Here is a 26,413-nt window from a genome sequence, read left to right as displayed (position 1 = left end):
TTCTCTAGGGGAAGGAGTCAGTCCTCAGGGTTCAAAGGGAAGGCTTGGGAGATTTGCCCTTTCTTCAGCACACACACCAGTGCCCATCAGGTCACTTCTCAGCCTGGCCAACTCCAGGTAGTGGGATGAGGTGGCGGCTGGAAAAGATGTCCCCACCTTTGGTCATTTCCTCCTGCCCATTAATTGTGCTTTTCCTCGTTTTCATTCAGATGGTGTGCCACAGTGGCAGTGGCTGTTGCACACCGTCTTTCCATGTGATCATCTGGCAAATGAGCAGCAGCTGCAGCAGCTCTTGCCACTCTTCTTGCTTGCTTGGCCATCTGGAGCAATCACTGCTGCTGCCCAGAGGGAGAGGGCTCTGCTTTCCCTCTTCTCTCAAAAGATCTACCGCAGGCCAAGATCTGGGACTGGTCATCCCCGGGTGCTCGGACTGTGGCAGCTGCCTGGTGCCGCCAAATGCTGATGCAAGCCCCACACACCAGAGACCACCAGTGTCAGTCCTGATCTTCCCCTTGATTGGCCTGGAACAAACTTTTCGTTTCTGCTTTAGGATCTCAGCCGTGACTTCTTCAAGTAGAATCTGATCTCAGGCTAAGAGCTTCATTGTTTTTGGTGGCCCCAGACAACTGTGATGATCAGAGAGTTAAATGTTTCTTTGGGGTCCATCTCCTCCTGTATGCAAATTATGGCTTTTGGGGAGTAAGTGAGTTTGAAGGGTAAAGTTATTCCCTCTTCCTCTGCACCCTACTACTGGATAGCACATCTGTTTATTGCCCTTGGTTCCATCCATCAGGCAGCCTGCATTGTTCTTATTGTGCTTACTTCCTCTTCTTTCCACAGCTCCAGGTTCACCAGGCCACCTGAGAAAGACCTTATTGTCCAGACTAGAAAGAGAAATAATTTGTGTCACTTTAAAACGTGACCCTAAAAATGGCTTTGGTGAGTCTAACCTATGATGAACTAAAACAGTCCTGCAAGGCCTGCAAAAGGGCATTTGTTTGAAGTTGACCAAAACTAAACAATATCTACTGGGACCTAAACCTCCCTCCTTTGAACCCATGCGACAGATCTGGCCAACCATGGGCCTGCTAGATTGTTCATTATGTTAGAATGTTATTTTCTCTTTTTATTACTGTGATATTCCATTCATTATAATCAATGAGTTTGATGTACTGTTCTGTTACTTTCTATGTGAACTGCCCTGAGCTTTTGGGGAGGGCAGTATGCAAATGTACTAATAAATAAATAAATAAAATAAAGGATATATCTATCCTGGAGTGCTCAGATTGCTCCCTAACACATGTTACAAATGGAACCCACAATTCCACAGAAGTTTGGGTCCTGCTCATCATGAGCTTGTGGCTAGGCTGTTTCCATGTCTATACAGTGTAGTTTGCTCTTCTTGTGTTTGTCTTCTGAGAGTCTCCCAGTGTGGTGCTCATAAATACCATGGTGCCTGCTGGTATCCTTCCTGGTGGCCTTCAAATTGTTTTAGAAAATGGGCCTTTTGCCCAGCAGGGTTTCTGATTGGCTGTGCAGACAGTCAAAGAGTTGCTTCAGCGGTAGCTGCCACAACACCACAGTTTTAAGAGTCATCTTGTTAAGAACTTCTGCCAGAAACGTTGAAGATTACTATCAGAATTACAATCTTCCTAATACTTTGGCCACATCTCCTGTGGCAGCCATTTTGTGTTTGTTTCCATCATCCTTTATCAGAATTTCAAAAGTGCCTGCTAGCTTTAAAAGGTTGGAGACCCCCTAACTCAAGCACATGCTTCTTCTCAGTGAAATCCCAAGGAGCTGAACACGTTTACCTGTTTTAGACCATACAGAAGATCAATGAGCACATAGAAGCTTTTAGAGAAAACTTACCAGAATTATTCTGATCATCTGAGATTCTCTTTCTGTACTAATTCCCATTAGCATCTTCTGAACATTATCTCATTTTTTCACCTAGGTTTTGTAATCATCGGAGGAGAAAATGTGGGGAAATTAGATTTTGGCATATTTATTGCTTCCATTGTCCCCGGAGGACCTGCGGATAGAGTTGGGCTTATGAAACCAGGTTGCCATTTTCAGATCTTTCATTAGAATCCAAATCGTTCATCGGATTCAACTAAAGCCTTCTCTGTCTTCACTGTTGAACATTTTTTGTTTAAATCATTCCTTGCAGGGGGACATCTCATATCTGTGAACAACATTAGCCTGGAGGGAGTTTCCTTTAATACTGCAGTTAAGATTATCCAGAATTCTTCAGATGAAGTGGAGCTGATTATCTCTCAGCCTAAAGGTACAAAGAGGATGGGGGGTTTACATGGACAATGCTGGTATGTAGAGAACACATTTTTCTGCATTCTTATTCTCTTTCAAAGGGGGAAGTCATCCAAATCGGTTAGGTCATGTCTCCTCTCACTGCAGACAGGGCAATGCAAATATTTGTATGCCTTTCCAGGATGCACCAAGGGTACCCAGCAGGGCACTAGAGCTTAGCTCCTCTTACCTGCAGAGAATATTTTCCCACTGCAGTCAGTCAGATACCATTGCAACTGAAGAAGATTCTTTGAGAAAGGACCAAGGCTCTGGCTCTGAGGGAAAAAAAGAACACCAAAAATAGAAGCCCCTCCCACCCAGGACTTAGAATTATAGGATGGGATCTCCAGTGTCATCTAGTCCAACCCACTGTAAAATGCAGGAATTCACAACTACCTGCCCACTCACGGTGACCTCAATTTCATGCCCCAGTGATCCCTCTATCAAAAATCTCCAGAACCCAGCCTGGCCTGGAGGAAATTCACCTACCCACAGTGGCTATTAGTGATTACCTGGATATGCAAGGAAGGGCCACAAGAGCCAAACACTGGCACATCCCTTCCTGCCCACCCACTCACAATATGCCTAAATTCATAAAATCAACATTTCTGTGAGATGACTATCTAGCCTCTGCCTCAAAACTTCCAAAGAAAGAGAATTCACCATCTCCCAAGGAACAACTCTAACTGTTAGGAACTTCTTCTGGATGTTTAGCCAAAAATTCTTTTGAATTAATTTCAACCCATTGATTCTGATCTGACCCCCTGGGGCAACAGAAAATAACTCTGCTCCATATGACAGCCTTCCAAGTATTTGAAGATGGTTATCATATCACCTCTTAGTCGCCTTCTTTCCAGGCTAAACAGACCAAGCTCCCTCAGTGTTTCCACATACAGCTTGGTCTCCAAACCACTCATCATCATTGTATCCCTCCAATTTGGTGTAGTGGTTAGGAGTGCGGACTTCTAATCTGGCAAGCTGGATTTGATTCTGCACTCCCCCACATGCAGCCAGGTGGGTGACCTTGGGCTCGCCACCGCGCTGATAAAACTGTTCTGACTGAGCAGCGATGTCAGTGCTCTCTCAGCCTCACCCACCCCACAGGGTGTATGTTGTGTGCAGAGGAAAGGACTGTAAGCTGCTTTGAGACTCCGGGTAGAGAAAAGCGGCATATAAGAACCAACTCTTCTGCTCCTCTGGACACACTGCAGTTTCTCTACATCTTTCTTCAATTGTGCCGAAAACTGAATACAGTACTCCAAGTGAGGTCTAACCAGAGCAGAGCAAAGTGCATCATCTTGCATGATCTGGACACTATACTTCTTTTAATACAGCCCAAAATCCTGTTTGCCTTTTTAGCTACCGAGTCATGCCGCTGACTCATGTTCAGTGTATGGTCTACTAAGACCCCCAGATCCTTTTCACATGTACTACTGCCAAGACAAGTCTCACCCATCCCATAGTGATGCACTTGATTTTTCCTACCTAAATGCAGAATGTTACATTTTTCCCTATTAAAATTCATTTTATTCATTTTAGGGCAGTTTTCTAGCCTGAAGATCATCCTGTATCCTGATTCTGTCTTCTGGTTTGTTTGCTATCCCTCCCAGTTTAGTATCATCTGCAAATTTAATAAGTGTCCCCTCTATTCCTTCATCCAAATCATTTATGAATATGTTGAAGAACACAGGGCCCAGCACAGATCCCTAGGCACTCCACTTATCACTTTTCTCTAAGAAGATGTTGAACCTTTTACAAGCACCTTTTGGGTGTGATCTGTCAACCAGTAATAATCCACCCAACAGTGATAAGAATCCATGCCACATTTTACCAACATGCTAATAAGAATATCATGGGTCTTTATCAAAAGCCTAACTGAAATCAAGGTAAACCATGTCCACAGCATTCCCATGTTCTGGCAAGGCAGTAACATTCTCAAAAAAAGAAATGACTTTTTTCATCAGACTGGAGGGAGGTGAGGGGCGGGGTACCTCAGGGGTACCTCACGGCATAGCATGACTTGTTCTTGAGACAGCCATGTTGACTCTTAGGCCCATTCCGCACCAGGATCAATGTGGCAAATTGATTACAGAAAGAAAAAACGGAATTTAAAATAGTGGAATTCGGCGTAACGCATACCTGCCTTTGTAGTGGAATCCAGTTGGGTTTCAATCGTTTCCCACAGGTTTCCGGTCTCGCCAAAAATTGCTAGAAAGGAAGCAATTTCTTCCTGGTAAGACTTTGTCCCGCCCCTGGCCATCAATCAAATGAGCAGCCAATGGGCGAAGTTACCATGCTCCGGAAAAGCCCCTTTCCCTTTAAGAACAGTTAAAAAAAAAAGAAAGAAAAACACACGTTGCAACCAATATGCCTTGATTCCTTGATTCCTTGCTTTCCTCCTAACGTAGAGACCCATCTAGCTGGCAGCTGGTGTGTGAGCTGCCGTTTCATCATTGCAACACTCCCCTGAGTGAAATAAAAATCCCCCCCCCCCCCGTGCACGGGCGCGATTTTCTGCCGAAAATAAAGGGAACTTGCAAATGGGGCTGTGTTGTGCTTGGTGACTTGAAGGGAGCTTTGAAGCAGCTCTGTGGAGGGACTGCAGCCGGAGAAGCCTCGCTGGGTGAATGAAGGCTTGCCGGCTCGTTGCTCTCCGCTCGCTCCGAGAAAAAAAAATGGCGATCGCTTTGCCGGAAGTTCAGAGGAGAGAGCCAGGGGGAGGGACTTTGCTGAAACTGCAACAATGGTAATGCACAGAACTTTTTCGAAACTGTTGCAGATTGTTTGCAAGAGTATAGCGCTTTCCAGAGGGTGAATGCACTTTTTGGGATTTCCTTGGAAGCACTACAATGAAGCGCTTTTAGCGGGACTGTTTCAGGAGTGTGGCAGATTGTGTACGACATCGTGCATAACTGCATATTAGTAGCTATTAAAATTTGCCACAATCCTGCTACATTAAACTTGTGCGGAATGGACCTTAGTAATTACAACTATCCACTCTAGCTGCTTAAGGACCAACTGTTTGATGATTTGTTCCAAAAATTTGCCACCAATAGACATCAAGCTGATGGGTCAATAGTTACCTGGATACTCCTTTTTCACCTTCTTGAAGAAGAAGAGTTAGAATCATAGATGCCCCTGTTGATACAGCCCAAAATGGTATTTGCCTTTTTTACCGCTGCATCACACTGCCTGCTCATGTTTAGTTTACAATCCACAAGTACCCCAAGGTCTCGTTCACACACAGTGTTACCTAGAAGCGTATCCCCCATCCAGTAGGCATGCTTTTCATTTTTCTGACCCAGATGCAGAACTTTACACTTATCTTTATTAAATTGCATCTTGTTCTCATTTGCCCATTTTTCCATTGTGTTCAGATCTCGTTGAACTCTGTCTCTATCTTCTGGAGTATTTGCCAGTCTTCCCAATTTGGTGTCAACTGCAAACTTGATGAGTAGTCCCTCCACCCCCTCATCTAGATCATTAATAAATATGTTAAAAAATACTGGACCAAGCCCTGAAGTACCCCGCTACTCACCTCCTTCCAGTCTGATGAAACACCATTGACAACAACTCTTTGAGTGCAGTTCTCTAACCAATTCCCTATCCACCTAACTATCTGAAAATCCAGATTGCACTCCTTCAATTTATCCATCAGAACATCATGGGGAACCTTATCAAAAGCTTTACTAAAATCCAAGTAAATTACATGAACCAAATTTCCACGATCCAGCAAACCTGTTACTTTGTCAAAAAAGGAAACCAGGTTGGTCTGACAGGACCTGTTGGAGACAAATCCATGCTGACTTCCTTGGATCATCAAATTGTCCTCTGTAGTTTCCCGGGTCTTCCTTCCTCCCTTTTTGAAGATCAGAATAACATTTGCTCTCTTCCAGTCCTCCGGGACCTCTCCAGTCCTTAAAGAGGTCCCGAAGATGATGGACAAGGGTTCTGCAAGTTCTCCGGAAAGTTCTTTGAGCACTCTTGGGTGCATTACTTCTGGCCCAGGGGATCTGAACTCATCCAGTGCAGCTAAATGCCTCTCGACAACCTCTCTGTCCATGTCAACCTGCCACCCAGACACTATCCCTTGGCTACTGCCATCTCTAGATGTGCCTAAACCCTTTGACCTGTGGGGAAAAAACAGATGTAAAATAGGCGCTGAGCCTTTCTGCTTTCTCTGCTTCCTCTGTTAGAGTTTCTCCATCTGCACCCAACAGTGGGCCTATTGCCTCCTTTACTTTACGTTTGCTCCTCACATAACTGAAAAATCTTTTTCTTGTTACAGTGGGCTTCCCTGGCCAATCTTAGCTCACTCTCAGCTTTGGCCTTTCTGATGATTGATCTACAGTGCCTATTAACCTATAGGTACTCTTCTTTAGAGCTCTGTCCTTCCCTCCATTTCCTGAACATTTCCCTTTTCTTTTCTTTGATTCTTAGTTGATTCTTATATGCTGCTTTTCTCTCCCCAAAGTAGGCTCAAAGCAACTTCCCTTTCCTCTCCCCACAACAGACACCCTGTGCGGGATGGGAGGCTGAGAGAGCCCTGATATCACTGCTTGGTCAGAACAGCTTTATCAGTGCTGTGGTGAGCCCAAAGTCATCCAGCATGTGGGGGAGTGCAGAATTGAACCCAGCATGCCAGATTAGAAGTCCACACTCCTAACCATTATACCAAGCTGGCTCTTGAAGAAGATGGGGACAACATTTGCCTGCTACCAATCTTCTGACACTTCACCTGCTTTGCATGACTTGTCAAATATAATGGACAGAGGCTCAGAAATTACATCTGCAATTTCTTTTAGTACCCTTGGATGCAATTCATCTGGCCCAGAAGATTTGGTTTCATTTAAAGAAACTAGTTATTTATGGACTACCTCTACAGTGATTTTAGGCCACAACTCCCATCCCTCATCACATCAAATGATTTTCCCATGTTTAGCACGATTCCCCTCGCAAGAGAAGACTGAGAAGTAGGAGTTGAACAGAAGAAGAAGAAGAAGAAGAAGAAGAAGAAGAAGAAGAAGAAGAAGAAGAAGAAGAAGAAGAAGAAGAAGAAGAAGAGTTGGTTCTTATATGCCACTTTTCTCTATCACTGCTCGGTCAGAACAGCTTTATCAGTACCACGGCGAGCCCAATGTCACCCAGCTGGCTGCATGTGGGGGAGTGCAGAATCGAACCCAGCTCGCCAGATTAGAAGTCCACACTCCTGACCACTACACCAAACTGGCAGTTCAGCCCTCTCTTCATCATATGTTACAATGTCACTTTATGGTCCTTGCAATAGTCCTAACATGACCCTATTCTTTTTCTTACTATGAATATAACTAGAGATCCTTTTCTGTTGCTGTTTTAGCATTTCTTGCTAGCCTAAGCTCATACTGAGCTTTAGCTTTTCTAACACTCTCACTATAAGCCTTGGTTTTTTTTTATATTCCTCCTTGGTTATAATGTCCTCCTTCCATTTCCAAAAGCAGCTGTTCTCAACCAATCTAAAACAACAATGCCTAGGACCAGCAGGCGCTGGGGCAGCGGGTATATGCGGCCGCGTGCACATCAGTTTGGAGGCAGTGTGGAGGCGGCCAATGCCATGGCTCCTCCATCACAGGCCGCCGCCGACCGCCAACTGCTATTACTGGATGGGGGGTGCCAAAGGGTCCTCCAGCCATCCATGTGCTCCAGCAGCGACTGGGTCGGGCTACCTTTGCCATGTCTCTGGCTGGGCTTCAGTCACATGATAGGGAGCAGAAAGGAAAGGATGCCAAAGGAAACTCTGAGGGAGGAAGGAGGCAATGCAGGGGGGAGGGCTGAGCTCTCCCGGATCCTCCTGCCCGGTTCAAAAGCCACCTTTGGGGGCATGTAGGTTACTTCGTGCCCATCAAGCCAAGGCTGACAGATCTCCAGCTGGGAGATTCTTTTATCCTCCTTCCCAATAGAGAGGAGGAGGAGGATAATAATGTGTGATCCCGGGTGGATCTGGTGCCAATGCTTGGAGAAAGTAAATAGGGGCGTGTTTGCGGTTGGGGCATTTAATCCATGCAGAGACAAAATAATCCTGAGGCAGCATGGAGGCTGCCAGTGCCATGGCTCTGTCACCTGCTGCCTGCTGTTGCTGCCTGCTACCGCCATCTGCTATCGCTGCTGCCCCCCCCACCGCCGCCACCTCCTATCACCCCCTGCTATCGCTGCCACCCTCTGCTGCCCCTCACCACTGCCTCCTACCACTGCCTGCTATTGCTGCGGCCCGCCACCGGTGGCAACCAAACTAGCAACCCCCGTGGAATGGGCCAGGCGACCCCAAGGTTGAGAACCACTGTCCTAAAGGAGTGAGATCAGGCTAACCTGGACTATCAGGTCAGAGTATTGTACTCTAACTTCACTAGAAATGCTCGTAATCCTTCTCATATTATGTAAATTTATTATATATATATGATAAGGAAAATGACAAAGCACAAAAGAAAAAAACTATAGTTTGACAACTATTAGAATTGCCAAGTCAGGCTTGGGAAATTTCTAAAATGGTAAATGAGATGACACATTGCTTCCATCTTAATGAAGATGGTATAATCTGAATTGGGCATGTCAGTAGAAGGACTAATTGCTCCCTTCCCTTTATAAATGAGAAAAATCAACATGAGGACAAAAAGTCGACCAGGGCCTAAGGGCTTAGTTTCTACCTTGTTCTTCCTCATCCTCATCCTATCTAGTGCCTCATAAATTTGAGTACTGAATAGAATATTATCATTTTAAAAGAATGTATTTGACTTTCACCCTAGCTTCATGTGTTAAGATGGTGGAATGGAGCCAAGCATGATGGCTGAGAACAACTACAGACTCCAAACACCTGGCTGTTTTCTGCATATATCTGTTATTTGTCTCAGCCTGACTAACTTTGGATAAGGACTTTTTCTCCATCAGGAGATTCTTGCTCAATTCTTTTGAAAGCTGTTTATGGAGCCATCCTGATTTATTTAGGTTCCTCACGGTATTCTTTCTCATGGGAATTGTCTGCAGTTGTGTCTTCAGTATTTCACTTTTGAGAAACTCCCAACCTTCTTGGACTTTCATCTCCTGAAGGTTTTCTGACGTTTTGTTAAAAAAATTGCTGTCCTGAAGTCCAGTCTGTATGTGTGACTACGTACAACTTTTCTCTTCCCCAAGTCCCAAATCACATGGTCACTACTACCAAGGCCACCCACAACTTTTACCTCATCAACCAGTTCTTCTCTATTGGTGAGAATCAAGTCTAAAAGAGCAGACTTCCTGGTTGCCCCTTCCATTTTCTGGGAAATGAAGTTGTCAGCAAGAGAAGTCAAGAATGTATTGGACTTTTCTTTTTTAGCAAAGCTGTTCTTCCAGCAGATATCTGGGTAATTGAAATCGCCCATGACCACTAGTTCTCTCTGAGAACTTTGTAATCTGCCTAGGAGCATCTCATCCAAGTCCTCTGCCTGGCCTGATGGTCTATAACAGACCCCCACCTGGCTTTGGACAAGAAAGGTGTCAGAATGGCTAGAGGTAGGCACAGGCATGATAGGAGGATCAACAGATAAGAGTAGGCATAACAGCAGCAGTGAAACTACCTCTGTGCTTGGCCTGCAGGAGCTTATTGGGGGCTCTTTCCCTGGTCAGGATCCCAGCTAGGGCTTATTTACACTGGGCTGTCACGTTACAGCTGATTTACTGCAACTCCATAAATATCAAGCTATCATAGTTATTACCCAAAATGTGTGTCAGAAGACATATGTTTGTGAGGAATGACTAGTGAGAGGTTGGGTAATTTAGTGTAGGAGTGAAATTGCCTATGCTTATGAAGGGAAAATGGGCGCTAGAAGCCGGTCTTCTCTCGGCCCCGGGAGCAAGCTCACCGCAGCGAGGCAACTCCCGGGGCCGAGTGAAGACCGGCTCTGGCCCCCCCACCCTCCCCAAAGGGTCCTACGGCGTTCTGTCGGCCCCGGGAGCAGCCTTGCCCAGCGAGGCCGCTCCCGAGGCCGACAGAAGGCCGGATCCCACCCCCCACCCTCCCCAAAGGCTCCTACGGCGTTCTGTCGGCCCCGGGAGCAGCCTTGCCCAGCGAGGCCGCTCCCGAGGCCGACAGAAGGCCGGCTCCCACCCCCCCGCCCTACCCAAAGGCTCCTACGGTGTTCTGTCGGCCCCGGCTTCGCGGCTCCTGATTCGCTCCTTCGAGTTTTTATCCCGGACAGAGCCCGCCCTAACTCCTCCCCCCAAGGCCTTAGTGCTTTATTTAGTCCGTGGCGCCCATGGCGCCACAGGCGGTTTTAAGATATTTAATTTCAACATAAGTACAATTTGCCAGGTACCCCCAGATGTCCCAAGTGGGATGGTATGGTCACCTTAGTTTAGGTAATTGCTCAACATGGGCATTAATGGCTCTAAAGAAAATAAATCGTGGGGGAAGGTTCCAGGGACCTTTAAAGCTAGATGGGAAGAGATTTCTCCGAGGCAGAATGGATGTCACAAGTGTGAGAGAAAGATCTTGGACAAGGATGCCCTTAGGCAAAATGGACTCTGCTAGCCTCTTGATCAGCGATACCATGCAGTGAGACGGGAAGGAGAAGATGTAGAGTATGTCGCAATCGCTGTAGCTGTCAGGTCAGACCAATGGTTTGGGTCAAGCTGAAAATAAAATGGAGCCAGGCCTGGCCTTGGCTAGCAGGAGTGACTGATGATGGATGCCACAGGCAGCTGGGCACAGTGTGCCATGAGGGATTCCATCATACATAACATAGGTGCCAAGGTATGAAATGAACAGAGATAGCTTGCCATTGCCTGCCTGTGCAAGACAACCCTGGGCTTCCTGAGTGGTCTCCTGTCCACATATTAACCAGGCCTGACCCTGCTTTGCTTCCAAGATCTGACAAGGGCCACCCAGGGCAGGACTACAAAAAAAGTGACTCAAGTGATGGCAAATGGCTACTCACACCCTCTTTTCTAACACCTGCTTGATTCTTCATGCTTCTGGTTTTATCTGCTGTAGAAAGAAGTATCCCCACCCCTTATCGCTGGGCTTTGTTGCAATAGAAACGGTTGAAGTTCAAGACTTACAAAAGAGAAGGTTGGGATCCTTTTGCTCTGGGTTATTTTCCACTTTGCACATTCTGAATCTGCAGACAGTTCTGAAGAAGCCTTAGCTGAGGAAAGGCGCTCCCTGAGCCCAGTCAGCAGCACCCCAGGCTCTGAGCTCTGCAAAGCCAGATGTGCCACCTTGACAGCAGCAGCAGAAGAGGAATTCAGAACAGATAGAGAACTGAAGACCATTCCAGCACAAAATCCCACTTCCGATTTTCTAGCCAAGGCTCCTGCACTTGAACCACAGGTATGTCTCCTTGCTTACTAGTTGAGCAGTTCTGCCTTTCACGCTACAAGGCTGCACTTGTCTCAAGCACTAAGTAGTGAAGAAATCAGTGCTCAGCCTTCTTATCATCCCAGGAGGACCCTGTTATCATTTGAACTAATCCAAGGCCGTCCTGGTGCAGTAACAGGAGAACTCCTCACAACCCGCCCCTGTTTACTACAGTGCAGACCCACTGCAGTTCCCAAATACCCACCTCCATGTGGAGAATGTTGCAGTAATCCGGGCGGTGGCCAACAGAGCAAGCACAGCAGTGGCCCAGTCCTCCTTTTCCAAATCGGCTGAAGTGGATCCTGAGCAATCTCAAGCCAGGAGCCTCTCCTCTGGGCAGAATGTGAGGCAATCCAAGCTAGGTTTGTCCACAACCAGAACTACAATATGATAAAGTTTATTGTCTTTGGCCAAAGGCTGTTACCATCCAACACATAAAGTGTGATTTAATATCAACTTCAAAACATCTAACCAAATAAACACATTGCCCTCCTTAGATGTAGCTCCAGCCTGTATTTTCTTGACTGGTAAAGCACAGTGACACTCTCTAGGACAGCGGTCCCCAACCTTCATCTGGTCGGGGACCGCCTCTGGGGGTGGGGGAGAGCCAGCGGCCCGGCTGCTGCAGTTGCTCAAAAACGCGCACGCGCGGAACTGCCGCGCATGCGTGTTTTGGCCACCAGGTGGCGCTAACACACATGTGCAGAGTTGCCGTGCATGCGCGTTTTGGCCACCAGGGGGCGCAAATGCGCATGCGTGGCAGTTCCGCACGTGCGCATTAGCGTCGCTGGCGCGCCGGCTGCCGCGCCGGCCTCTTTCCCCCCCTCTCGCTGCAGGGGGGGAGGCAGGCGCGGCTGCTGGCGGCCCGGTACGATGGCCTTTGCAGCCCGGTACCGGGCCGCATACCGGGGGTTGGGGACCCCTGCTCTAGGAGACAAATGGATCAACATCTGAGAGAATAAAGAGCAACTTCTCAGAATCTGAATAAGAATTTAAGCCCCTTAAAAGCAGTGTGAGAAATCTAGTTCTGGGCCCTCTATAGAGAGGACAGGTGTGATAAGTCCTTTGGAAGAGAAGCTCCAGAAATGCAAAAAGGGGTCTTTGGGAGTAACACCCAGTTAGCCAAGCTCTCAGCATGGATTGAAACGGAACTGAAGGCTATTATGAGGTTATGGGGTGAGATATTAACCAGGTAGGAGTCTCTGATATCGTCCCTTATAATCCCTTTGAACCGTGGGGAGAATTTGGACTGGGAAACTGACTTCCTGTCTGTTGCAGCATCACATTTACACTGTCTATTGTTCCTGTTGGTCAGGATGGAAATAGCAGCAGTCAGTTCCATGAAGAGAACATTGTGAAATCTGTTATCACGCATAAATCAGCTGATCAGGATGGGAAGATTAAAAAAGGTATTGTTTTCTAGAGCCAAGCTTTACTCTACAAGGTGGTTCCTTAGACCCAAAACATGATCCCTTGGTTAGGATTAATGGAATGTTGATGACCCTGCTATTTGAGAACGAGGGGAAAGGATTTGGGCATTCAGTAGATGCTGGCAAGGGGATCTCTGAAGAGTGTCCAAGGGTTTGATCTCATCCCCAACTGCCTGAGATGGATAGCGGGCAATTCTAGATCGCTCACATTATATGCAGAGCAAGATACAAGAATAAAGCCAAACTTTGGGTCAGCAGATGTCAGTTTGCTGTTGCCTTGTGATTTGTGACTTGTGTTGACTTGTTGCCATGGTCTTCAGAGAGTGTCCTAGCACAGGTGTTCCCAGCATGGTGCCCATGGGCACCATGATGCCCACCAGCACCTCCCCTGATACCCACCAAGTGTTTCCTGAAAGTGGAGGGAGCCAGCTTGCGCCTCTTTCCTAGCATAGCTTCTGATAAGCCCCAGGAGATTGGATGGTCTGGGCAGATTATAATAATGCTCCTTCAGCAGCAGCTGCCACCAGTGCTGGTTTTATTCATAGAATCATAGAATCATAGAGTTGGAAGGGGCCATACAGGCCATCTAGTCCAATCCCCCGCTTAATGCAGGATCAGCCCTAAGCTTCCTAAAGCATCCAAGAAAAGTGTGTATCCAGCCTTTGCTTGAAGACTGCCAGTGAGGGGGAGCTCACCACCTCCTTAGGCAGCCTATTCCACTGCTGAACTACTCTGACTGTGAATTTTTTCCCCTGATATCTAGCCTATATCGTTGTACTTGTATTTTAAATTAGCAATACCCAACCTGTGGGCCTCTGACTAATTGGAGGTGGGCCGCGAAGGACGCCTTCTCCCCCCCCCCCCCGGCCCTTTACTTCATCCCCCCTGGCCCTTTACAACACACTTCGGGTGTCATTGTCTCCCATCACTCCCAGATGGGACTATCTCATTGCAGAGAAACAAGCTCAGGGTTCCCATTGATTTCTCATTGTCATGAGTTAAAATTTCCATGAAAATAAAATGTTACTTATGTTCATTGTTGTGGTGTGTCTGTATCTTATTTTGAAGGGATGTTTAAACATTACCATAGCAATCAGAGAGCGTTAGGGCAGTGGTTGAGAGTAGAGGAGTAAACTACCCCCCCCAACCGTGCTTCAGTAAAATTGTCAAGCGTTGAGTGGTCCCCGGTGATAAAAAGGTTGGGGACCACTGGTTTAAACCGATTACTGCGCATCCTCTCCTCTGCAGCCAATGGAAACAGCATCCTGCCCTCCTCCAAGTGACAACCTTTCAAATACTTAAAGAGGGCTATCATGTCCCCTCTCAACCTCCTTTTCTCCAGGCTGAAAATTCCCAAGTCCCTCAACCTATCTCCATAGGGCTTGGTCCCTTGGCCCCAGATCATCTTCGTCGCTCTCCTCTGTACCCTTTCAATTTTATCCACTTCCTTCTTGAAGTGAGGCCTCCAGAACTGCACACAGTACTCCAGGTGTGGTCTAACCAGTGCCATATAAAATGGGACTATGACATCTTGTGATTTTGATGTGATGCCTCTGTTGATACAACCCAAAATGGCATTTGCCTTTTTTACTGCTGCATCACACTGTCTGCTCATGTTTAGCTTACAATCCACAAGTACCCAAAGGTCTCGTTCATACAGTGTTAACTAGAAGCGTATCCCCCATCCAGTAGGCATGCTTTTCATTTTTCTGACCCAGATGCAGAACTTTACACTTATCTTTATTAAATTGCATCTTGTTCTCTTTTGCCCATTTTTCCATTGTGTTCAGATCTCGTTGAACTCTGTCTCTATCTTCCGGAGAATTTGCCAGTCTTCCCAATTTGGTGTCATCTGCAAACTTGATGAGTAGTCCCTCCACCCCCTCATCTAGATCATTAATAAATATGTTTAAAAGTACCGGGCCGAGCACCGAGCCCTGAGGTACCCCGCCACTCACCTCCCTCCAGTCTGATGAAACACCATTGACAACTCTTTGAGTGCGGTTCTCTAACCCAGTGGTCCCCAACCTTTTTATCACCGAGGACCGGTCAATGCTTGACAATTTTACAGAGGCCCGGGGGGGGGGGGGTGACCACTGCCCTAACGCTCTCTGACTCTGGTTGCTATGGTAATGTCTAAACATCACTTCAAAATAAGATTGCCACAAAAACGAATATAAAGAATTTTTGAGAAATGTTCTGGTATATGATTCACTTTGAGGAGGGGGGTCTTTGAGTGTGGTTCTCTAACCAATTCCCTATCCACTTAACTATCTGAAAATCCAGATTGCCATCCTTCAATTTATCCATCAGAACATTCCTTCTCTCACACCTTTTTATCCAGTGTATTTTTAAAATTACTCCTCTTCTCTCCTGCACATGGACTTCCTCTGCCTCCTTTGTGGTTGTGCCTACTAGCCTGCATCGGAATCCCAGTCATGCCCACAGGTTCAAAAACGCTGGGGACCCCTATCCCAGTGCAAGGAGCCCACACTTTTTTCAACTCTGACACTTGCTGTGGCAGAGGGGATGGCAAGTGTAAGCTGGTAAGACTTTTGGAAGAAAGGATTAGGGGATTAGAAGACAGCATTATTACTCTGACCCAAAGTAAGAAAAAAGAGCCTCTTGTGGCGCAGAGTGGTAAGGCAGCCGTCTGAAAGCTTTGCCCATGAGGCTGGGAGTTCAATCCCAGCAGCCGGCTCAAGGTTGACTCAGCCTTCCATCCTTCCGAGGTCGGTAAAATGAGTACCCAGCTTGCTGGGGGGTAAACGGTAATGACTGGGGAAGGCACTGGCAAACCACCCCGTATTGAGTCTGCCATGAAAACGCTAGAGGGCGTCACCCCAAGGGTCAGACATGACTCGGTGCTTGCACAGGGGATACCTTTACCTTTAAAGTAAGAAAGGGGAGGAGTTCATAGACCAGAGCTGTGCAACTCGGAATAAAGAGGATACAACCAGTCCTGAAGAGGATAAGGGGATTGACCTCACTACAGAGCCTCTGCAGACATTTCAAAAAAGACTCAACGGCGTAGAGCGAGACAGTTCTTGGGGACTTTGAAGCTCCAGAATAGATTTCAGGCCCTTGCAGAGGAGGTGCAAGGGTCAATGAGGGAAGAGGTCCCAAAACAAAGTCTAAGACAAAGGGAAGAGGCCACGGGGACAGAAGGAAATGGAGTTCAGAAGAAGAAAAAAAAGGAGAGTACTGGTAACTGGAGACTCCCTCCTAAGATGAATGGATCGCCATGTGGCTGGGCCCGACCCCCTAACCCGAGAGGTGTGTTGCTTGCCAGGGGTGAAAATTAAAGACATTTCAGAACGGCTGCCCAAAATCCTCAAATCTACGGATCGCTACCCATTTGTAATGGTCCATGTGGGAACGAATGACATGTCCATGAATACCATCGCTCCTATTAAAAAAGACTATCAAGATCTGGGGAGGAAGCTCAAGCAAATGGGGGCACAAGTGGTATTCTCTTCAATCTTGCCTGTCAAGGGAAGAGGAATGCGACGGGAGAGGAAGATAATGGAGGTGAATCAGTGGCTGCGTAGTTGGTGCCGACAGGAGAGATTTGGTTTCTGGGACCATGGGATAGGCTTTCTTGAGGAAGGCCTACTAGCACCTGATGGACTGCACTTATCAAAGCTGGGGAAGAATGTGTTTGGCAGGAACCTGGGGAAATTCATCAGGAGAGCTTTAAACTGAAGCCACAAGGGGAAGGAGACGATCAACATAAGGAGAACCATCTTGCCCAACCGGCAAGGCCAGCTCATAGGGAACCAAAAGTAAAAGGATTCAGATGCCTTTATACTAACGCCCGAAGCATGGGCAATAAAAAGGAAGAGCTGGAACTTCTCATGCTGATGGAAAGGTATGATCTAGTAGGCATCACAGAAACTTGGTGGAATGATTCTCGTGACTGGAATGTAATGGTGGATGGATATGAACTGTTCAGAAAAAACAGAATCGATCGAAGAGGTGGAGGAGTGGCACTGTATGTGAGGAAAGGGCTTACCTGGACCAGGGGATCATCCGGACCAGGGGATTTGAACTCATCCAGTGCAGCTAAATGCCTCTCGACAACCTCTCTATCCATGTCAACCTGCCACCCAGACACTATCCTTTGGCTACTGTCATATCTAGATGTGCCTAAACCCTTTGACCTGTGGGAAAAAACAGGACCTCTTGGAGTCAAACCCATGCTGACTTCCTTGGATGACCAAATTGTCCTCCAGATGTTTGCAGATTGCTCCCTTTAATATCTGCTCCATTATCTTCCCCACAACAGAGGTCATCCAGTGCAGCTAAATGCCTCTCAACAACCTCTCTGTCCATGTCAACCTGCCACCCAGACACTGGCTACTGCCATCTCTAGATGTGCCTAATCCCCTTAACCTGTGGGAAAAAACAGATGTAAAATAGGCACTGACCCTTTCTGCTTTCTCTGCATCCTCCGTTAGAGGTTGTCCATCTGCACCCAACAGTGGGCCTATTGCCTCCTTTACTTTACGTTTGCTCCTCACATAACTGAAAAATCTTTAGTTTAGATTGTAAACTAAACATGAGCAGGCAGTGTGATACAGCAGTAAAAAAGGCGAATGCCATTTTGGGCTGTATCAACAGGGGCATCACATCAAAATCACAAGATGTCATAGTCCCATTGTATACGGCACTGGTCAGACCACACCTGGAGTACTGTGTGCAGTTCTGGAGACCTCACTTCAAGAAGGACGTAGGTTGGATACACACTTTCTTGGATGCTTTAGGATGCTTGGATGCTTTGGAAGCTTTAGGATCCTGCGTTGAGCAGGGTGTTGGACTAGATGGCCTGTATGGCCCATTCCAACTCTATGATTCTATGATTCTAAAAGGTGTGGCATTTCCAGAAATAAACAAAGCCTTGCCTTCTTCTCTGCCCTAGAAGACTGCCTCTCGGAAGGGGATGGAACGAGCCTCCAGGGGATACCAAAGAAACTGGGACAGGTTTGTTGGGGTAATGATGGGGGTGACATTCCTCTGGAGAGCAGTCTTGCACTGCAACCTGTTCACCGAGCTTCTATTGTGCTTTGCTAGGTCTTTGGGAGAGAATGCCATATGACAATCAAGCCAAGTCCAGGTGACAAGGCAAGTAAGGAAGAGCATATGGGCCTGTCGTTGCCAGGAGGGTGTCCCAAGAACTGCTTCTTTGCAAGAGATGGTAAGAAATGAAAGGAGGGAGGGAGGGAGACTGTGGAGCCATGTCTAATGCCGTCGACTCTTCAGAGGAGACCGGGGCAGACCAGAAGGGCTAGGGAAAGCCATGTGTAACAGAGAGGTCTGCTGACAGTATTCCTGCGGTGCCTGAGATCACCCTGCCAGAATCTGTCAAGATGACTTTCCACCAGCCCCTCAGAGAGCCCTCCAGCCTCTGCCTGGTAGGATGCAAACCCAGGGCCATAGTGCCCCTTCCCACCTCTGCAGGAACAGCGATAGCAGACTGGCTTTGGGCAGCCCCACTGTGGATCTGGAAGAGTCCCCAGAGAGTAATACATCCTTGCAGGTTGTGCCATGTGGCCTCTGGGGCCTACTTCAGCTGAGGCTCGGCAGGACGACCTCGCTGCTTTAGCCAGTCCACTGGACACCATCCTCAAGTCTCCAACTTCCCAAGGGCTAAACCCCATATCCTAAACCGGGGCCAAAGGGTGGCGTTGGGGAATGAGCTATCGAGCTCGTTTGGGCTCCCCTGTGGAGTACCACAGGGCTCGGTGCTTTCCCCAACGCTTTTCAACATCTTCATGCACCCTCTGGCCCAGCTGGTCAGGAGTTACGGCTTGGGTTGCCATCTGTTTGCTGATGACACCCAGCTGTATCTCTTGATGGATGGCCGCCCTGATTCCCCCCAGATCCATTAGCCAGTTGTTTGGAAGCCGTAGATTGATGGCTTGAGCAGTGTCGTCTGAAACTCAGCCCTGCCAAGACAGAGGTCCTGTGGTTTGGGGGGAAGGGAGCACATCAGGAAGTGCGATTACCCACCTTGGCCAGGACACAACTGACCATCACGCCCCGGGCAAGGAATTTGGGGGTGACCTTGGATGCCTCGTTAACACTGGAGGCCCAGGTCAAGAAGGTAACGGGCAAGGCTTATCACCATCTTCGCCAGTCCTGGCTACTAGCGCCCTACCTGTCTCCTTACCACCTAGTCAGAATGGTCACCTCCAGAATAGATTTCTGTAACTCGCTCTATGCGGGCCTACCCCTGCACCTGATCCGGAAATTACAGCTGGTACAAACCTGCTAGGGTCCTCATAGGAACAGCTTGGAGGGCCCATGTCCAGCCTGTGCTGAGGCAGCTGCATTGGCTACCGATCGCTAGCTGGATCAGGTTCAAGATTTTGGTTTTAACCTTTAAGGCCCTCCACAGTCTGGAACCCACATACTTGAGGGATTGCCTGGTGCTTTATGCCCCCCGCAGGGCGTTATGCTCATCGTGGACTAATTTATTGGTGGTTCCTGGCCCCCGGGAGGTGCATCTGGCCTCAACCAGGGCCAGGGCCTTTTCGGTCCTGGCCCCCGCCTGGTGGAATGAGCTCCAGGAGGGATTTGCCATGCTTCCACAGGGCCTGCAAAACAGAGCTTTTCCACCAGGCTTATGGTTGAGGCCGGCGCCTCCCCTTTTTAGATCGCCCCCCCTACATCTACATCAGCAGTGGCCCCTGGTTTCCCAGATAGTTCTACCGCCATCAGGTGGGGTGGGTTGGGTGGTTTGGGGATTGTTTTTAGGTGTTTTATGTATTAGGGGTTTTATGGGGTTTTTACATGTTGTTACCCGCCATCAGCCTCAGGGGAGCAGCAGGCTAGAAATCCAGTAATAATAGTAATAGTAATAGTAATAGTAATAATAATAATAATAATAATAATAATAATAATCCTTGCAAGGGCAAGCTGACTGAAGGGCAGGGAGTGGGCTCTCTTCTCTGGCTCTGCAGGAAGTTGCTGTTTGGAAAAAAAAACACTACTAGGGGAGTTAATGTAGTAAAAATAGCAGAGTTATTGTATAAATGATGAGACCAGACAAGGCAGGAATACTGTATATAAAAAGAACAATTTTACTAGTTAAACAGGATAGGGGAAACTGGAAGACAACAGTAGAAAATGCATAGCTTCCTATAGCTCATTCAGGGGCTCTACCTTAGCTGTTACATGGTGAAAATTCAAACAAAGGGAGGAAGGAGAATTTGTCACTTCCTGCCAAACTTGTGTTATGTGACAAGCCTGAGTCAGGCTGTGGCCGCAGCTTGGAAATCTGCATATGTAAAAACAGGCCATTTGACCCACTCTGCCTGTCATCACTAGCTACAACTGTATACAAACAGTTTAACCCTTTGACTGACAATCTGTGGCTGACTCTTGTTAAGAGACAAAGTCAACAGTTGCACATGGCTGCACCATGCCACACATGTGGAAGGGCCCTTCCAGGCAATACTCAGGGATCTGCTCTCTGCTTACGAACACCAGGCATGCAGGCTTGCGGGCAAGGAAAACCAGGACCAGGCCTGCTTAGCTTCTCAGATCCGACAAGATCAGGATAGCCTGGGCCATCCATAGTAGGGAAGGGAGATCTTAAACCATGTGAAATATGAAAAAAACATGTTTTGTTTTATCATAAGCCTCCAGATGAGGTGCCCCTTTTCAGTGTTTCAATGAATCACAGGCAATAAGAGTGGCTTTTACCTCTTTATGATCAGAGAACACCTTTGAAGTCTGGCTGAAGAAGAACTCAGGAGGCCTCGGCTTCAGCTTTGTGCAGATGGAGACTGGTGCTTGCCAAGGCCTTGGAAGAAACCTTATAAGAATCAAGAGACTGTTTCCTGGGCAGCCAGCAAAAGAGAACGGGATGATTGAGATTGGAGATGTTCTTCTGGCAGTGAATGGGAAACCTGTTCAAGGACTGCTGTATCAGGTAGCGAGCTGTGGCTCTGAACGGGCTCCCTCTCCAAAACCAATGGATGGAAAATCAAGTGCTTGGTTGGTGCCTCAAGGCTGCAAAACGGCCTCACTACAAGGCTCTCTTTAAAAGGCTACCTGTTTCAACCCAGATTATGGAGAGGGTGAAAGGAATCCCACACCACTCCTACTTGGCTGAGCAGATGGGGAAAACATCACTGGAAACGGGGACAGTTTGGGGGGGAGCGGTGGGCTGGTCTTCAGTAGATTCAGGCCCAATGATATGTTCAGGGTACAAACTTTAGAGAGCCAAAAAACTCCAGTTTTGACTCTCAAAAGCTTATAGCCTGAAAATCTTGTTTGTCTCCAAAATCTTGTTTGTCTCCATATGCAGATCTTATTCTAGAAAAGAGGAGACTCAGCAGTCTAGAGCAGGGAAACACATTGCCTGCCTTCCGAATAGCACAAGGTCAGACGTCCCTTGTCATCATACAGGGCTACTGGGGTTCAAGGCCAGTTCCTGAGGAGCTGGGGCTTGGCTTGCTCCTAGTGTGCCTGGCCAACTGGAGTCTCTCGAGCAGAATTAGGAAGGGGACTGAAAACAAATCAGCCAGCATCACAATGCCCCTGTATAAATCTATGATGTGGCCTCCTTTGAAATATTGCATATAGCACCTCAAAAAAGATACCGTAGGCTTGGCAAAGGTACAGGGAAAAGCAACTAAAATGAAGGAGATGTTCCCTGTGAAGAACCGTTGAAGAGGACAAGGCTCTTTAGCTTGGAGAAATGACGACTGAGAGGTGACATGATAAAAGGTTTACAAAATTATGTGTGTGATATAGAGAAGGTGGAGAAAGAAGTACTTTTCTCCCTTTCTCAAACTACAATAACTTCTGTAGGCACTCAGTAAAAGTAATGAGCCGTAAGCTTAGAACAGATAAAAGGAAGTCCTTCACCCAAACGAGTAAATAACACATGGCATTCATTGCCACAAGAAGTGGTGGCAAGTACAGACAACTTGAGGGTGGGAGGGGTTGAATAAACCTATGGAGCAGAGGTCCATGAGTAGCCACAAGGTCTAGATGCTCTCACTACTCTTGGTGCTTTGTGGGGGGGGGTGCACAGTGGGAGGGCTTCTGGAGTTCTGGTCCCACTGGTGGACCACCTGATGGCACCTGGAGTTTGGCTGCTGTGTGACACAGAGTGTTGGATTGGATGGACCACTGGCCTGATCCAACTTGTCTTCTTGTAGGTTCTTCTCTGGGTTACCAGCAAATTGACACCTTCACTGGTAAATATTTTAGGGGCTTTGTATGTGGGCAGAAAGGCCTGTCTATGTACCTCAGTCTCATCAAGTGGCAGCTGAGCCACAGGGATCCCAGCAAGAGTCTTTCCTGGCAAGTGAGAAGTAGAGCGTTGCTTTTCTGCACTGAGCCCTCCATGGTGATCTCCCACCCAAACGCCAACCAAGCTTAGCTTCTGAGATCTGAGATCAGGCTGCACAAACCATTCCATGTCTCCAGTCTGCCTACCCCTCTTCTAAAGGGTCAAAGCTTATAGGGGGCTTGGTAGACAGGGAGCTGGGCTTGGCCTGTAGGCTCGTCCCAATTTTCTCAGGCTGTGCGTCAGTTGGCACCAAACGGCCACAACCAGTGTGAGGAAAAGTGTTTTCTTGGGCAGCAAAAAATTAAACCTGTCCCTAATAGGAATGGGCTGCCTAAGGAGATGGTGAGTACCCCCTCGCAGTTTTCAAGCAGCAGCTGGATGCTCTTGGCTGATCCTGCATTGGGCAGGGGGTGGAACTAGACAACCTTCATGTCCCCTTCCCACTCTAGGATTCTAGGAGTCTAGTTCAGCAGTGGAAGGGGCTGCCTAAGGAGGTGGGGAGCTCCCCCTCACTGGTGCTGGACAGATCTTTCTCTTGGATGCTTGAGGCTGATCCTGCACTAAGCAGGGGGTGGACTAGATGGCCTGCATGGCCCCTTCCCACTCTAGGATTCTCTAGTTCAGCAGTGGAATGGGCTGCCTATTGAGGTGGGGAGCTCCCCCTCACTGGTGGTCTTCAAGCAGTGGCTGGATAGATACTTATCCTGGATGCTCTAGGCTGATCCTGCACGGAGCAGGGGGTGGGATTAGGTGGCCTCCATGGCCCCTTCCGACTCTTGAATTATATGGTTCTAGTTCACCAGTAGAAGGGGCTGCCTAAGGAGGTGGTGAGCTCCCCCTCACTGGCCATCTTCAAGCAGCAGCTCAACAAATCCTTATCCTGGATGTTCTAGGCTGGACCTGCATTAAGCAGGGGGGTGGGAATAGATGGCCTGGATGGCCCCTTCCCCCTCTAGGATTCTGTGAGTCTAGTTGAGCAGTGGAATGGGCTGCCTAAGGAGGTGGTGAACTCCAATTCACTGGGTGTCTTCAAGCAGCAGCTGGACAGAGACTTATCCTGGATGCTCGAGGCTGATCCTGCATTGGGCAAGGGGTGGGACTGGATGGCCTTTGTGGTCCCTCCCTCCTCTAGGATTCTAAAGCCTGCACTGTAAAGACCACTTGAAACCTTTCTTTGCATCCTCTTCTACCTTCCTCTGGACTCTTCCCTTGCCTTTTTGGCACTCCCCAGCTGTGGGAAGCCAGGAAACCTTCATTTTGGAAAAGTAGTTTCACTGATTGTTTTTTTTCTTGTATTAAATGTGCCACTACTGATTGAATCTCATAGAATGGCCAGAAGTACAAAAACTACCACTGTCTCTTCTCTCTTGTAGGAGGTCCTACACCTGCTCAGAGGAGCTCCTCAAGAGGTGACCCTTCACCTATTCCGACCACCAAAAGGCATCCTGCCGGAAATAGATCAGAGCGCACTGGTAAGCTCTTATCTCTACAGGTGCATACCTGGGAAGAAGAGTTGGTTCTTATATGCTGCTTTCCCTACCAGAAGAAGTCTCAAAGTGGTCTCCAATAGCCTTGCCTTTCCTCTCCCCACAAGAGACAGCCTGTGAGGGAGGGAAGAATAGCTTTCTCAGTGCTGTGGCGAGCCCAAGGTCACCCAGATGGCTTCATGTGGGAACCAAACCTGGCTTGCCAGATTAGAAGTCACCGATTTTAACCACCGATCTTAACCACCAGTGGTTCTCAACCTTTTAGGGGCCGCGACCCCAACTTCAGTGGCAGTGGTGGCAGCAGCAGCACAAATGTGTGCAAGCAGCAGGCACGTGGGTGCATGTGTGCATGCAGGCTCACAACAGTCAAGGCAGCCACTTCCTGCTGTTAACATAGCAAAGTTATTTCATTGATATGCAGACGCTGTTTAGCTTAGAAAGGAAAGTTTTATTTACAGGAGGACATTCCGGATAGGAAAGGTGAGGCGGAGGATAGAGCTCCTACATCTAGCTGGCTCAAGAGAAGAAGGCAGACTGAGAAGTATCCGTGAAGAAAGAGGAAATTGCCCTAAGAGTAGCAATCTAGGGACAGACAAAAGGCACACTTAAAAGATAGAAAGGTCCTGAACTCTCTGATCTAACAGCCTTCTTGCTGCCCCCATCAGGGTCTTCCTCTTCCTGGTTAACTTTGTACACCAGACATTACATACTCTAACACCTGCCACCGGAAGGGGCAACTTAGATGCGCACCGGGCAAGGAGCGGCAAGGAAAGGAGACGCCACTGCAGGGGGTTGGACTAGATGGCCTGTATGGCCCCTTCCAACTCTATGATTCTATGATTCTAAAAGGTGTGGCATTTCTAGTCCAACCCCCTGCTCTACGCAGGATAAGCCCAAAGCATCCTGCCCGCCGATGCAGACCTCACCCTCCTCAACAGCCGGGAGGTCTGCAGGCAGCAGAAGGGGGCGAGAGAGACCATGCAGCCATGTGAGCTGCAGTGTCGTCTCCTTTCCTTGCCGCTCCTTGCGCATCTAAGTTGCCCCTTCCGGTGGGGTTTAATTCTAGTTTATATATAATCATGAACAATGGATCTTCATGCCATTGGTCAGTATTGGATTAATTTCCATGAAAGAACACTTGCATCATTTTATGGTTGGGGGTCACCACAACATAAGGAGCTATATTAAAGGGTTGCAGCATTAGGAAGGTTGAGAACCTTTGGGTAAATATAAGAGGAGTAGGAAATGAGAGTAGTAGTATTGAGGGGGTCTGTTATAGACCCCCAAGCCAGTCAGAGGACTTGAATGAGATACTGCTAGACCAAATTATACAATTTTCAAAAAAGGGGGAAACAATGGTCATGGGTGACTTAAGTTACCCAGATATCAGTTGGAAGACCAACTCTGCTAAAAATGCAAACTCCGTTAAATTCTTAACTTGTCTTGCAGACAGCTTCATTTCCCAGAAAGTAGAGAGGGGAACCAGGGGCTATGCTATTTTAGACTTGATTCTCATCAATAGGGAAGAACTGGTAGATGAGCTGGAAGTAGTGGGCACACTTGGTAGCAGTGACCATGTGCTTTTGGAATTTTCAATTGTGGGAAAGAGAAAACCTTTACGTAGTCGTACGTATAGACTGGACTTCAGGAAAGCTGATTTTTACAGACTTTATGTTGCTTGGAGTCCTATGGTCAGAAAGACTTGAAGAGATGGGAGTCCAAAAGGGCTGGGAGTTTCTTAAAAGTGAAATACTGAAGGCTCAATCACAAACAATTCCCTTGAGAAGAAAAGATGGAAGGAGCCTAAGGAAGCCAAGGTGACTCCATAAGCAGTTGTCAAATGATTTGAGGAATAAAAAAGAGTCATTTAGGAAATGGAAGGAAGGCCTTATTACCAAGGATGAGTATAAACAAATAACCAATTTTTGTAGGGGGAGTGTTAGAAAAGCGAAAGCTCAACTTGAGCTTAGGCTAGCAAGAAATGCTAAACATAACAAAAAAGGCTTCTTTAGTTGTATTTCAAGCAATAAAAAGACTAGGGACACCATAGGACCACTGCAAGGACAAGAAAGTGAAATTATAATAGATGATGAATAGAGGGCTGAACTGCTTAATTCCTATTTCTCTTCAGTCTTCTCTTGTGAGGGAAATAGTGATCAGTGTGGCAAAAACATAACACAACACGAGGGATAGGAATGGTGGCCTAGGATCACTGTTGGACCAGTCCACAAAGACCTGGTTTCTTTAAATGAAACAAAGTCTTCTGGGCCAGATGAACTGCATCCAAGGGTACTAAAAGAACTTGCAGATGTCATCTCTGAACCTCTGTCCATTATTTTTGACACTTCTTGGAGAACAGGTGAGGTGCCAGACGATTGGAGGCAGGCAAATGTTGTCCCCATCTTCAAGAAAGGGAAAAAGAAGGATCCGAGTAATTATTGACCCGTCAGCTTGACATCTGTAGCTTGCAAAATTTTGGAACAAATAATCAAACACTCGGTCCTTGAGCAGC

The 26,413-nt window shown here is 47.5% G+C and overlaps 1 protein-coding gene across 10 annotated transcripts in view; it reads left to right on the top strand.

Annotated features, from left to right (window-relative positions):
• The window catches only part of FRMPD2 (FERM and PDZ domain containing 2), a 229,230-nt gene that overhangs the window by 96,090 nt on the left and 106,727 nt on the right, over window positions 1-26,413 (top strand). For 9 of the 10 annotated variants that reach the window (XR_013233792.1, XR_013233793.1, XM_077350968.1 and 6 more), the window contains 9 exons: window positions 841-939; window positions 1,958-2,065; window positions 2,174-2,290; window positions 11,442-11,647; window positions 12,990-13,083; window positions 18,026-18,087; window positions 18,178-18,301; window positions 20,829-21,043; window positions 23,788-23,886. Coding sequence is in view for 8 of the 10 variants with exons in the window: in XM_077350968.1 (XP_077207083.1) it covers window positions 841-939; window positions 1,958-2,065; window positions 2,174-2,290; window positions 11,442-11,647; window positions 12,990-13,083; window positions 18,026-18,087; window positions 18,178-18,301; window positions 20,829-21,043; window positions 23,788-23,886 (1,124 nt within the window). In the remaining 2 variants the exon portion in view is untranslated. The remainder of the gene's footprint in view (window positions 1-840; window positions 940-1,957; window positions 2,066-2,173; window positions 2,291-11,441; window positions 11,648-12,989; window positions 13,084-18,025; window positions 18,088-18,177; window positions 18,302-20,828; window positions 21,044-23,787; window positions 23,887-26,413) is intronic. The other variant, XM_077350964.1, reaches the window with a different exon arrangement.

Source organism: Paroedura picta, chromosome 8 (assembly GCF_049243985.1).
Source record: "Paroedura picta isolate Pp20150507F chromosome 8, Ppicta_v3.0, whole genome shotgun sequence".
NCBI lineage: Eukaryota > Metazoa > Chordata > Lepidosauria > Squamata > Gekkonidae > Paroedura > Paroedura picta.
This window is presented reverse-complemented; position numbering and strand designations above follow the sequence as displayed.